This window comes from Lissotriton vulgaris, chromosome 2_1 (genome assembly GCF_964263255.1).
Source record: "Lissotriton vulgaris chromosome 2_1, aLisVul1.2, whole genome shotgun sequence".
In the NCBI taxonomy this organism is placed as follows: Eukaryota; Metazoa; Chordata; class Amphibia; order Caudata; family Salamandridae; genus Lissotriton; species Lissotriton vulgaris.
This window is the reverse complement of record NC_141687.1, coordinates 345,710,499-345,725,403: the sequence shown is the minus strand read 5'-3', so window position 1 is coordinate 345,725,403 and position 14,905 is coordinate 345,710,499. Positions and strand designations below refer to the sequence as shown.

The window sequence follows — 14,905 nt, the reverse complement described above, 5'->3', positions numbered from 1 at the left end:
ACATTAAATCAGGAGTAGATCTAAGAACTTTCTCAGTATTTTTATGGTATGAAAGCACATACCTGCCACTGCAAGTGCTTGGCTATGGAAAAATACAGTTGGATCAATCTTGATTCCTAGATTTCGTGCTGTATCCGCAGTGTTGGGTGGTGGAACTGCGTTTGCTGGCCACCACTGACTAGGCGTGAAGGAACAGCATGATTTCTGTTTTCTGGCTGTTACACTTGGGATGGTTGAAATTCATCCAATTCCTGACTGCCGTTAGGCAGGGGTGGAATTTCTCTTCTGCAGCGGTGGAGTTTTTGTCCAAGGTAAGAATGATCTGGGTGTCGTCTGCATATGTGATAGCTTTGACACCGAAAGATTCAAATGAAGTAAGCAGTGGGGACATATAAAGATTAAATAACGTCAGGCTCAAGGAGGAGCCCTGCGGTACACCTGCTGATAGCTGTTTTTCTGAAGATTTGTGGCAACTAAGGGTCACGATATTACGTCGATTGTCTAAAAACTATGAAAACCAGGTGAGCGCCTTGTTCGTAACGCCACTCACCTTGAGTCTGTCTCTCAGAATCTCATGAGAGACCTTATCAAATGTGGCTGATAAATCCAACAGAATCAGTACTGTGTCTCTGCCTTGATCTAGGGCAAACTTTAAGGTTTTCGTGGTATGAAGCAACACTGACTCTGTTGAAGAATGACCTGGTCTGAAACCAGATTCTTTGGGATGGTAGATATTTTCTTTCGTCAGGAAGTCGTTTAGTTGCTTATTCGCCAACTTCTCCACTATTTTACTCATCCAAGGTAGCAGTGATATGGGTTTAGGGTTGGATAAAGTGGTGGGGTCTGCAAATTGTTTTTTGCAGGAGTTTTACCGCTGCAGTCTTCCAGTTGTCTGGTAGACAAGTGGATTCAAATGAAGAGTTAATCAAATGGTTTACCATTGGATTTAGAATGTCCACAAGTGCATGAAATACTCCTGGAGGTCATCAGTCAAATGGCGAACCTGATTTACAGGAGAGAATGGCTTGCCCGAGTTGTTCCATACAGATTCCTTGAAAACAAGAGAATTCTCCGTTGGTCCCTAAAGAAGGATTATTAGTCAGGGGGATAAGTTCATTGAAATCTTTCGTCAGGTCAGTGATTTTTTGTTAAAAAAATTCAGCGATTTGTTCGCACAGCCCTTGCAAAGGTTAAAATGTCAATGTAAATTGATACTTTTATAGCGCACTACTCACCCGCAAGGGTCTCAAGGCGCTTGTACGAATACCGCTGTAGAACCCATCCTGGCTTTCCCTGTGAGTTGTCCACTCCTGGGCACCCCCAAGGTGGAGGCCAAGCATCCTTAGCGTTGTGGGGGCCGTTGTGGAGATTAAGCAAGCTATTGCCCAGAGTTGCAGAGTGGAACTCCATGATTGGAATAGGCACCGAGGCGAGAATTATCAGGTCCGTGGAATTTTTTTAGCCCAAGACCCGCCGAGGCGGGGAATTGAACCCTGGTCCCGGGCTAGACCTCGGCATCAGGGTCTGCCGCTCTAATCATTGAGCCTCACTTCGCCACACTTCTCCACAATATCCTGGTCTAATATTTTTGGGTTTGTGTAGGATTTGAATATATTAAAAATGAGTTTGATTAGCCATTGCCCGATTCATTAGGTTGGAGTAGTAGGCCTACTTTTCCACCTTTGATGGTGGTATTGTCAGAGCAATTTTAAAGAGAATAAGGTTCTCTGATGCATAATCCCTTCTCCCGATTCTGTCTAATTTTTCTGCATTGGCTCGGTCGATCCTTTAGACAGGGGGTGAACCAGAATGCAGACTCTTTAGGAGTGGGACTCTTCTCAACGTACATTTCCTAGTGCAAGCAATTCGCGCTAAGTTATCCACTAGGGATAACATCCATTCATTAAACCTATCGTTATCTACTAGGGGGTTGCCTGTGAAAATGGGTTTGCTTGCTTCTGCCCTAGATAGTAGCTCCGGGTTGTTAAGCATACTGTTCCATTTTCGTCTTCCCATGGGGCCAGCGTGTTCCAGGGATTTCTCAACTGGATTTTTTTTCATAATCCAATTTGAATGGGATGACCTTATGGTCTGACCAAGAGAGCCTAATAGGAAGCTCCGAGGCAAGGCTGGTTAGGTTTGTGCAAATCCCATCTAGGGTATGGCCTGCATCATGCGTAGGGTCCTCTACTAGTTGTTTTAAGCCCATGGTGCTGATAGGTTACAAAAAAAAGTCTGGTATTGGGAATATCCTTAGCTTCTAAATGAATGTTAAAATCTCCTAAAATGGTAAAGTTGAAGTATCTGATCACTAAGGAGCTGATGCTATCCCCCAAGGTATCCAGGAATTTAGTGATAGGGCCTGGTGGTCTATAAAGCAACACTCCAGCAAATGTAGTTCTACAGTCTAGCTGGAAGCAAAAGGACACACTTTCAGCTTCTAGGAGTTCTATGGGATTGCTTGGCAGGAATTTCAGATGTGGTTTGTAAATTATTGCTAGCCCCCCTCCCCTCTTCCCTGTCTGATTCTATCTTGTCTGGTCAGGGTGTAGCCCAGAGGGAGAGCTTGCACAATATCTGGGTTTGGACATCCATTCAGCCATATTTCTGTGACAAATCAGTCTTGGCCCTGTGCCTCATGGGAACTGTCCAGCCCAAACTGCCAAGCCAGGTCTTCCTGAACCAGAAATAAGCATCCTGGGACCGGTTTCTGGGTGACACCCTTCAGCAGCCAGGCTAGCTTGAATCCAGTGGCAAAGTGAGCAAGGCACCCACATCTGGGCATACCCTGCCAACTTAGGGCGAACAAAGCAAACACAAGGAGATGATGAACGGAGTGCTGAAATTTTTCAGACACTCACCCCCAGTCACTGATCTGGGTTGAATCCATCATCATTCTTTAGCTCACTTCGCCACCTCAGTTCAGACCCAGCTATATGCAAATCAGGTGATCAATCTTTTCTTAGTAGAGAAATTGAGATATAGGACAGCAGCTGGTATTTAACCTCAGAGTACAATCAGTGCCTCATGTGTTGCCACTTCAAAATGAAAGGTATCCATTAGTAGTGGGGCTAGCTTAGGTCAGACAAATGGATGGCTCGGCTGGACCTAAAGGGTGTATATCGGACTATCTCCATCTAACCTTTGCATCACAGATTCCTACAGTTCCTTTGGAGAGGTCAAGCTTTCCAGTTTACAGCTCTTCCATTCAGTCTGTCTTCTGCACCATAGTGCTTGAAGAAGGTGCTAAAACCAGTTGTGGAATATCAATACCAAAACATTAGACTCATTGGGCACCTGGGCAACATTAAATCTTATTGATGGACCTGTGTTCAAGATGGCTGTCGCAACACCTCAAAATGGCAGTTCAGTTGCTGGAGGAACTAGGCTCTGTCATCTACGAGACAAGGTCACTTCTCACACTTGCTCAGAGGACTACCTTCCTGGGTTTGCAGACTCCATAGAAAGACTTTACTAAAGGAAGGTAGGAAAAATTCATCAGGAACTGCAGAAGACCCTCACACGACATTCCATCTCGCTGCAACAAACTGCTCGCCAGGTAGGCCTCTTGTCGTCCTCGTAAGAAGCCATATTTCTGGGTCCCCTCCACTATAGGGCATTTCAAAACTCAAAGCCCATCATTTAGGAAAAGGACTAACCTAATCTGAAAAGGTTTCCCTGACAGTGGTGATCATGGAGGAGAGGAGATGGTGGCAGTCGCACTTGGAGGCTTGGAATGGACGAGCAATTAGTTCAAGCTCGGACACGATCAAATGCCAGCTAAACCAGTTAGGTGCAAGATGTGGCGAGCTGCCCACAGGAGGAAAGTGGACTGCTAAAGAACGGTACTAACAAATTGTCTGGAACTAGAGCGGGCTCCTTTATATTACAGTTCCTTACCAGAGAGAAGGTGAATTGCTGCAACCTGCTGGAGATCCACACCCTCTCGGCCAGGCGCTATACTAACCACTGGGGGCTGTGAAGGGGCAGGCGCTATATCGATTATTATGGGAGGGGCTGCAATCGAAGATCCTAGCAGATCTGGCCAGGAAGTTTTGGACCTTCTGTATGGACAAAAAGGAGTCGGTCACCTCAGAATACCTTCGCAGCAAAGCAAACAACGTAGTGGGCTGGCATTCACAGAAATGGTAAGACTTGAGCTTGTGGAAACGACAGTCAGTCAGTTTACAGAACACAAATGGGACCTGTTCGCTTAGAAAACAGGCCAGCCAGTTGAACAACTATTTCAGTTGGAAACCTGTATCGGCAAACAACAACAATGGGTGCCTTCCTTCAGGACTGAAGTAACAGGGATGCGCCTTTCCTCTATTTGCAATAGTCATGAGATTGTTAACAGTCCCGGAGCCAGAAGCCAAAAACTAGTGCCTGTCACGCAGATATGGAGAGCACCAGTCTGGTTCCCAGTTCTGCTTGAACTTTCTTGGGATTTTCCAATCGGTCTATCCCAATCTCCAGATTGGTTCCAGGATACCCTCAGGAACCTTCATCCCCAGGTGATGAAAGAGAAGTTACCTCTCACAGCCTAGAGGCTTACAGGGAACGATGGAAAGTCCAAGGCCTTTTACAAGAGGCTGAACGACTTCTGGCTAGATCATGGGCAGTTGGGACAGTTAAGCGATATAGGTCAGCTTGGATGAGGTGACTGTGTTGGTGTACGCAAAGGGATACAGATTATGTGGGGTCCGACTTTGTCCACATCCTAAATTGCTTATTCTCTTTGACTGCTGAGAGCATGGCTTACAAATCAGTAAACAGCTTAGTTCAGCCATTTCACCAGTTTCCTCCCTATGGACTGTTCTCCCACCCGATAATACCCCCTTGGTAAATAAGCTGATGAGTGAAATTTGGTTGTCACTTCCCCCTGAATGGAGATACTCAATCCAATGGAACGTCAGAGTCCTGAAGCTCTTCCTTTCGTGGCATAATAATGAATCTCTCTCCAGGATGGAACTATCAGATAAGATGGCCTTGTTACTGCGTCTCATCTTGTGTAGGAGAGTTTGCGAAATTTATGATCTCTTACCATCAAATGCAAGGAAAACCATTGTACATTCAGTAATAACCTCCCAATTGGACTATGGGAATGTACTATATCTAGGAACTACAAAGAGGGGTTTGTCCAAACTGCAGAGGGTACAGAATGCGGCAGCTTATCTAGTACTTGGCCTGCCTAGAAGATCCAAAAAAAAACAAAAAAAAAACGTGACAGCTCTCCATTCGTTACCAGTGGAGAGGAGAGTCGTGTTCAAGACAATGGGCCACTGCCGCCGCATCCTACTAAAGAAAGGCCCAAGATATCTGCTACCTCGAACTACCAAATACATACCAGGGCATAGCTTGAGATCACTAGACAAGGACCTGGTGACTGTACCAAGAGTTTTCAGAGCAAGAATGGGGGGACGCTCTTTCAGGTACCGCGTGGCAAGAATTTGGAATAGCCTACCGGCTATTTGTGCAACCATAGCAAGGATAGGCCTGGTCAAGGATCTAGCGTGCATATAAAAGCCATGTCTCCCTCAGCCAGCTCCAAGCGCGGGGGACACACCGATGGTGTAACCATGCGCTCTACAAATGTGTAAATAAATAATAATAATGAGAATGGTCTGGATAGCACAGGTAGGGTATTTACCCCTGGCAGGGTAACCTTTAAAATTTCTAGACGAACGAAATGCAACTCCAGGGTGAAATCCTACGCAGCCTTCAATAAGGCTCCCAAACCAGGAGTGGTAAGGTGCATAAAGGCTTACAAAAATACGAGGAGCTGCGGCCTTGTGAGAAAGCTACAACTCCCGATTTCCATTCATATTGCCTTCAAAGCTGTTCTGCCCACACTATCAGCAGATGGGTGTGGTGGACGATGCAGGAGGCTGGTATAATCTTTGGAGAGATCTCTGTTCACAGAGAAATAGATTCCAAAGCATTTTCATTTGGGGTGAGAGACTAAAGGACATAACACAACAGACTGGTCTTCAGTCTCTATGTTCAAAAGGTTCCACTTAAAACCAGTCCTATTTAAGCTTTTGAATGAACATAATTTTGTCTCCGGTCCTAGGATAGAACGTAAAATTTCCTACATTTTGTGATGGATAGTTTCAATTCTATTAAGAACACGGAGACGAGGGTTTTCCCACCTGACGATCACAAGAGATCGTACCCCACTCTCGTGTACCAGTGACATACAGGGGAAGAAAAGAAAGGTGCATCTGTAACGAATCCTTGAGCGACATTAGTATCAGATTACTTTCCTCGGATAAAGTAACTGATTATTTAAGTAATCTCAAAAGATCTTTAAATGAAACGTTTTTTTTTTTTTAACAACTCTTTTTATTGACAGATCGCACAAGAAAATGCAGCACTCCATACCCCGGAGGGACTGCAAACAAGCATTTATCATAAGCAGCGATCTATACAGCATCTTAGAACATAACCCCTGACCCCCCGCCCACCCACTCCACCACTTCCCCCAACACCCCTCCCCCAACCCAGATCCATTCCTCCCCCCCCCCCAATGTCATTTCGGTCCTGTAGAGAAAAGAAGAAGATTACATACATAAAGCAGCAATGTGTACTATGTCGCCCCCATAACCCCATCACAAAAGCCCCTCGGTATCTCTTCACAGCGCTGGCAGTTCCAGCCATATACCTCTGTAGTAGGCCCATCGTTTCCATATTTTATAATGTTTCCTAGGGCAGCCCCTCGCTTCAAAAACTGGCCGCTCCAACCCCATACAAAATTCAAGGCCCTTTTTCCACACCACAACCTTTAGGAGCCTGGGGGTCTTTCCAGGCCTGAGCAACATCTCGGTTCACAACCGTAAGACCCAACTGGAGCAGATGTCTCATATATTGCCACCTACTCCTTCGAAGACGTGAAGGAGCCCTAGTTTGGGAGTACGAGGAAGGTCCTAGCCCAGGACTTCGGATAAGCAGTCCCACACCCCGGTCCAAAATCTAGCCACATTACCTTAGCTCCACACCATATGTAGGAAAGTACCCAGCTCATGACCACATCGCAAGCATTCAGGGGATTCAATCAGTCCAGCCCGCCACAATCTCTCCCTGGTGTAGTAAGCCCTATGTAGGTACTTGAATTGGATGAAGCGCAAACGCATGGCAATAGCCGCTCCTCTTGGGGCCTCGAGGGCTTCTCGCCAATCTTCTTCCTCTAGCTCCCCCACATACCTTACACAGGAATCCCGAAGCTTCTGCAATGAGGAGGAGCAATGTGTGACCAGTGTTTGGTAGATGTAGGATATTTTCTTCTCCTCCAGGTATCCCATGAACACTTTTGCCTCTATCGGGCTAAACTCGGGCAAGGAGTCCAGTCCCTCCAGGGTAGGTGTAATGGCATGATGGAATTGCAAGTACCTAAAGAACTGCGTTCGGGGCATGTGAAACTCCTCGCTGAGCTCTTGAAAGGATTTAAGTGACGTTCCTTTCAGAACGTGTCCTAATTTGGAGATTCCTATATAATCCCAACCCCAAAAGCCTCCCAGTGACGCCCGTGCCCACAGTCGACCATTTTGCCAGAGCGGGGTCTCCTCCGTCATTCTACCCCACCATCCCTTGCGACGCAACGCCTGCCTCCAAATCTGGAAGACCACTTGGGTAACCCTGGGCAGCCCTTTCCTCAGCCGTGCTGAGTATAAGATGGTGTGTAGCGTATCAGGTTCCATGAGGTATCGCTCAAGGGCATACGCCGGGTACCACATTTCATTCAGAATGAGGAGGTGGGACGCCTGGTAATAAGACAGAATATCCGATGTTGCCAGCCCTCCGCAGTATGTGGACAAAAAGCAGGTGCGCAAGGCCACTCTCACAGCCCCCCTGCCCACAGGAACTGACCCAGAGCAGAGTTTACTTGCCGAAACCATTGCGTCGAGATCGAATACGGGTGATTCTGCAACTGGTACAGCAGGCGTGGAAGGGCAACCATCTTAAAAATAGCCGTCCTGCCGTAGATATTGAGGGGCATGCGAGACGAAGAATTCATATCTGTCCGAACCCGGTCCCAGACCGGCACTATGTTGTGCTCCCAAGAAATAGCGGGTGAAACCGTTACAAAACACACCCAAATACTTGAGGCCCCCGGTAGCTACCTGCAGTGGCGAAGCCCACGAGCCAAGCCCTTCAGAACCCCCCAGCACCCACAGAGTGGATTTACGCGGGTTCAGGTACAATCCCGACACTTCGCCGAATACTCTCATGATCTCCAGGACTCGAGGCCCGACCTATTCACATCTGTAAGGAAGAACAGGACGTCATCTGCATACAATGCGATTCTGTCCGATGGACCAGCATCCCATTCAAAGCCCCGTAATTCTGCGTCCACTCGGACCGACGCGGCCAGCGGCTCCATAGCGAGAGCAAACCGATACGTCGAGAGGGGGCAACCCTGTTGAGTGCCCCGCCTTATGGGGAAGGCTGCGGATGAGGCCCCCGCCACCCTCATCGAGGCCGTCAAATCAGTATACAATAGCTTCAGGTAGGACAAAGTGTGGCCCAAAGTTAAGGTGTGAGAGTAGTGCAAAGAGGTAGACCCAGCACAGGGAGTCAAAGGCCCTGTCAATGTCAGCCAGTAACAGTGCTACCTGGGGCCCGGTGCCCCCAATCGCCTCTACCGCTACATGCGCGCGTCTGATGTTGTGTCTTGTTGCCCTATGGGACATGAACCAGGCCTGGTCCGGGTGAATCAGGTTTGTTATAAGGGGGAGGAGCCGGTTTGCGTGTGCCTTGGCCAGCATCTTGGCCTTATTATTAAGAAGGGAAATCGGGCGATATGACTCATGTCTGTCCGGGGGTCGTCCGGGCTTGCAGAACACTACAATCTCAGCATGTCTCCAATCTGCGGGCAGAAGTCCGTGCTCTCTCGCCGCCTCCAAGGCATTCTTATAGTGTAACCCTAATTGGAGATGGTATTTCTTGAAGAACTCTCTCGGAAACCAGTTAGGCCCGGGGGCCTTGCCAGTGTTAAGTTCCCCTAGGGCTGTGCCCAGTTCCTCGCCCGACAGCGGAAGTTCGAGGCGCTCTCGCACGTCCTCCGGGAGTGCGCGTGGTGGGAGATCTGCAATAAATGTATCTATGTCCGGCAGTGCTAGACACTCCTGCGTGGCATACTGGGCTGCATAGTACCGAGTGAAGCTGTCCGCCAGCTTCTTTGGGGACGAGATCGAGACCCCCAGCTTCATCTCTAAGGCCCGGCAGCGCCTGCGCCCGGAATGTGTTTTGGCCGAGTCTATGCAACATTGTGCTCGATTTGACGCCCCATTGATAGATTCTACTCCGTGTCGCCAACCACATTTGCCGGGCCTCGTCAAGCAGGAGGGACGCTTGAGACTGCTGGGCCAAATGTAACTTCCCCACACCTCCCTACCGTCTCGCATCGAGTCTCCAGCAACTCCACCATTGCTGCAGCCTTCACCAACTCTTCCTTGCGCCTCCTACGAGCCGCCGAGCACCAGGCAATGTCCACTCCACGGAGCGTGGGCTTTAGGGCTTCCCAGAGCGTCACTACATCCGTCACTGAGCCTAGGTTATCCTCCCAGTAATGAGCTATGGCCTCCTCCATATGGTTCTGATAATTCTCCTGCTGTAGGTTCCACGCTGATAGGCGCCATCAAAATGGTTGTCTCACCCTGTCTAGAGTAATGTCTACCGCGACTGGAGAGTGGTCAGATAGCCCCGTGGTAGGATAGATGCAGAGTCAACTCTCCCTATCACTGCAGTGGGGACAAAGATGTAGTCAAGTCTAGAAAATGATTTATGGACCGCTGAAACATATGTATACTCCAGACTATGTGTGTGCAGATAACGCCACGCGTCTATCCATCCCATTCCCTGCACCATATTTCTCAGTTTAGTGGGTGTGTCTGTAACTTGTCCACCCCCGGGCCTACATGGATCCACTCAGCAATGCATAACATCATTCCAATCGCCCCCAACCACAACCAGTCCCTCCGGAATCTCCGCCCACACTGTAAACCGCTTCTCCACTAGTGACCACTGTAAAGGGGGTGGGGCGTAGACACTTCCGATCACTAGGGATTCCGCACCAATCATCCCCCTAATAAACACATATCGGCCCTGTGGGTCAATCCACTGTGTCGAGTGGAGATAGGACAGTCTACGATGGACCAAAATGGCCACCCCTCGAGACCCCCCTCACAAACCCAGCATGGTAAACTTGGTCATAGCCATATCTCTTCAGGCTAAGCGTTTTGTTGCCCAACATATGCGTCTCCTGTAACAAGAGAATGTCTGCGCTCTCCCTTTTCCCCAACCTCAGGACTGCGCCTCTTAATTTTATCCAGCATCCCCCGCACATTCCAGCTCAACACTCGCATAGAGGCCTTAGGTGCCTTCAGCCCGAGACTCAACCGCCATCCAAACGCAAGCACATCACAGGGCCTAGCAACGGGCATAGTGGGCATGTACACAGCAAGAATGAAGATCTCAACGACATTGTGCAGAGCAGCCCCTTCCCCCCCACGCCCACCAACTCCCATCCCGCCCCCCTTCCCCTCCCCCCAACTCCCATACCACCCCCCTTTAACTCCCCCTCAACTCCCCAGCCACCCCCCCCCCCCATACCTCAGCAACGTTGAAGTATCTGTCACAGCATAGGTTATCGCTGACCCCCAACGGGAGGCCGGAGACCATCTACCCCAATGGATCCCCATGAACTGCCCACCCAATCCCCAACCTACCCCCCCAAAAGGAATGAACTCCTCTGAACTCGGGGAGTGCGTCCGCCCTCCATTCTGTCCCCCCCACCCTCACATCCCATGTCAGCAAACCCACAGTCGTCCAAACATGTCTAGTGATGATTCCCGAAGTGTTAGTCAATCCTCAGCCAGGAATCTCGTGGCTTCTCACGCCTCTCACATGTATATCAGCGCCAAAATTTTGATCAGTACAAATTGAGCCTTCACTGATCCGACATCTTAGTGTCAGGAACATCAACTCTCTCCACCACAACCTCTTGGGATCATTTCTTAGGTCAGGATCTCCAGTTTCTCCTGCTCCGTGATAGTCGGGGGGGGGGTACGCGGTGGCGCCGCTGTGGAGGATGAGTCAGAGTCTCGACCTGGCGGAGTGTGCACCCGGATTCGGACAGTTTCATTGGTCCAGGTGAACACCTCCTCTGGAGTGGTAAAGAAGAGGGTACAGGACTGAAATTCCAATCGCAGGCAGGCCGGGTAAAGCAAGGCGTAAGGGATGTTAAGGTCTCGCAAGCGTGCCTTGGCCGCTGTCAAGGATTGCCGTTGTTGCTGCACCAGCTTGGTGTAGTCCGGTAATATCAGGATTTTCTGATTGTCGCACATAAGGGGCTCCTTTGCTCGCGCTTGTCGCAGGATAGTGTCCCGGTCATGGTAATTTAGCAGCTTAGCTATCACCGGTCGGGGGCGAGCACCGACAGGCGGTTTCTTGATAAGTGCTCTATGCGCTCGTTCAATTACGAAGCAGCGTGAGAGGGATTCCTGCGGGAGCCATCCCTCCAGCCACTGAGTCAGGAAGGTCTCCATGTTGCCCTTTTCGCAGCCCTCCGGAAAACCAACAAATCTCAGGTTGTTCCGCCGAGCCCGTCCTTCCGCGTCTTCTGCCCGGAGTGCCAGGCCCCTCTGAATCCCCTCCAAGCTAGCCACCTTCTTCTTCAAGATAGCCACATCTTTCTCCACTCCCGATATTCTGGCCTCAGCTTCTGTTATACGGGCCACGGCATTCTGCAGGTCCTGGCTTAGTAGTGTAACGTCCGCCCCAATCTTCTCATCCAGCATATCCCTAGATTGTGTAATTGTCGCCATGAGAGCTGCGTTGTCCCGCCCCGGCACTTGCTGGCTTCCTGAGGCCCCCGCACCCCCACTTGGGCCTGTGAACTAGTCTATGGTCCCCTGCTTCGAGACTCCTCCACCACTCCCGCCTCTGGTCATAATTGATCGCGGCTGGGGTCCTGACTCCGGGCCCCGCTGTGCATATCCCCAGGTTCTTGTTACAGTACTGACGGAGAGGGGCCACTTCACCAAAGCTTCACGCAGTCTTCATGGCCCAGTGGACCCGCCAGACGCACTGCCAATGCTGCACTCAGTGTCTCACCGCCCCGCTTTACCGCTCTTGTCCTCGGCTGCAATCGCCCACGGTGCCACTCAGGTCCCCCTCCCAGCGTTGTCCACAGGTTCATCTCCAACTCAGGGCCCGCCCCGGGGACTGTCCAACGGCCATATCCGCACACAGCAGTCCGCGGTCTGGGGCCCACACTTCACTGCCCCTCGTTGCTCCGGGACTCGGGCCCCCTCCACCTGGGCCCTTCTGCAGTCCACCAAGCGACTCCCGGCGCGGGCCCCTGTCCCCCGCAGCCCCCCGGTGGGCAGATTCCACTGGCGCGCACGGGGCCAATGGCGAGCAGGGCAGATCACTGCCCAGGTCCTGGAGCGTGCTGCACCTCAATAGTTTGTCCTCACGGGGCAGGGCCCCAGTCCAAGCACCTCATTTAATGTAGGCCTACAGCCGCTCCGACCCTCCACACTACGCCCGCGTGGCCCGAATTAGCCTGAATCTAGCATCTGCCCGACAGGCCGGCGCACCACCGGGGCCCGCACAGCACTCCCGGGGGACCACACCTCCTCACCTCCGCCCCACAGGTCCAGGCACCGCCAGGGAAGATCGCCGCAAAGACCGGCGAGCGGATCACCGCAACTTCAGTACCCGGCTCCGATTCATCGCGTAGGCCTCACTACGACGCGTGTACCCAGGGCCGTTAGATGGCCACGGCCCCTGCCTCCAATCCACGCACAGTGAGGTCGGGGGGCCCCAGTATAGCCACCAGTGCGTCGCGCGGGTCCACTCAGCACCAGCGCTGCTCGCCCTCCCGGTCCGGCGCTCTCCGGTAGCCACCGCCAGGCCTCACGAAACTAGAGGTCCCAGCTGCGCGGCGTGATGTAGGGCTCTCTGCTTCGGGACTCGTGCAACGGCCTTCTGAGCATTGTAACGCCCCAAAATCATCTGCCAGAGCGCCCCACTAGGTTAGTGCTGGGTGGGAGAGGGATAGGATGAATCTGCGGATCAATTGTCGGCGGGACGGAGCTAGTCTAGGCTGCGTCCGCCATGCTGGCTTCTTTCGCCATGCCCCCCCTAAATGAAACATGTTTGACATGTAGCTGACATGGCATTGATTTGTCTACGTAAGATTGTGGAATTGGTGTTTCATCCTTGCAGGGAATGAAGCCTCCAAACACGAGTAAAGAGTAAAACGCTACCAGCCACTGTACCATGAAGAAAGAAAGGCAAGGACAACAGATTATAAGTGGCTTGAAGATAGTTTTCGGATTGTTATTTTTGAAGACTGCTGTATAAATAAAGTGGAGAAAGAAGGGCATAATCCTCACCTCCATGTAATTAATACAATTGAAACTTTCTATTACGAAAGTTGGGAAATTTTACTTTTTTCATGAGCTCGGTGGGCACGGACAGGGTCATGATGCTATCATTAGGATGCCACCCACAATCAAGTCAAGAAGCAGGAAAATGCTCATAAGCATAACTATCGATCAATTCCTTAATGAATATTTTTTTTACAGTATTGCTCTCAATTTGGAGAACAACATTTCCCCTCCAACATGTAGCTGGTTAAGTCTTGCAATATAAAAAACCGTTTGAGGAGGGGCAGGGCTGTGGGAACATAGTTCTTTATGGCCTGCAAAATCTCTAACAATTTCTCCAGGATAAATGTCATACATAGAAAGATAGTTTCTAACCTTGCATCCCATTCCATCCTCAATGGGAAGTCATTCATACCATGTACTCGAATAGAGACGGTAAGACGTTAATCACTATTGAAACTTACTTCCCCATTCCTTTCTTTTTGATACTCATTAAAGGTCTATTAGAGCACTGAGACTTCAACTGGGCAGACATTAGACAATTTACAATTTTGGGAAGAAAAGGAACAAGCTTAACCTAAAATAAAATGTCAATAAAAATGATATTTGCTATGTGAAGCTCATACAAAAGAACACCATTTGTCAGGACTGCCAAATTATCTACACCTTCTATATGTTCACATGAGTCAGATGGCAAACCTGAGTCGGTTCAGTGCCTCTTTGGCCATCATGCACATTCAATCGCATCTACAAATTCAATATCAAATTATGTGTTGTGTGCCTACCTTGCTTCTGAAGATGCCAGATGGACTCCATTTCTGTAAGAAAAAGAGAAAAGATTACAATGGCTGTGTGGGAGATTAACCAATGAGCTGCTGCCATGAAAATATAATAATGACCTGATTCAAACCTCTTTTAAAGTTTTTACTGAAGGGCAAACCATTAATTTCTTTTTTGATAAGCACATTTTTATTGATTTTAAAAACGCAGGAACAATTCACCCAATACACTGAAATCACAAGTATGAGTTTGTTTGCACAAGCACTGTACCCCCAATCATGTTCCCCATAAAAGTACATAGACAGGATTTGGAACCAGGTTAAGCTGGGCCCTCCACATTCCCCAACCACTTCCCCACACTCTGCGATATTTCTTAACGCACCCCTTAGCTTTGTAAAGGGCTTTCTCTTGGGTTGTGCACCAGTCCACCCCTCTTTGCCACCTCTCCAGGGTGGGTGGGTCAGGGCTTATCCAGGTCGCCGCAATGTCCCGCTTGGCCACCATCATAGCTGTGTTGAAATACAACTTATCATTCCTGGACCCATCCAGCCCATCAGTGATCCCCAGCAAGGAGTGACGTGGGTCATGAGGAACCTCCCAGCCCAATACCTCTGTTAGCTTCACTTCAATGGAGAGTTAACTGAGCTGTGAAGTGCTTGCTTTTAACTGTCGTATTTACATAGCGCTTACCATCCCTGAGAAGGTGTTGAAGAGACAGTTATGTAAAA

At 49.7% G+C, this 14,905-nt stretch overlaps 1 protein-coding gene across 1 annotated transcript in view; it reads right to left on the bottom strand.

Annotated features, from left to right (window-relative positions):
* Positions 1–14,905, bottom strand: part of NUFIP2 (nuclear FMR1 interacting protein 2) — a 178,444-nt gene that overhangs the window by 14,639 nt on the left and 148,900 nt on the right. Inside the window, exon 3 of the mRNA XM_086955105.1 lies at positions 14,183–14,215. Coding sequence (XP_086811231.1) covers positions 14,183–14,215 — 33 coding nt within the window. The remainder of the gene's footprint in view (positions 1–14,182; positions 14,216–14,905) is intronic.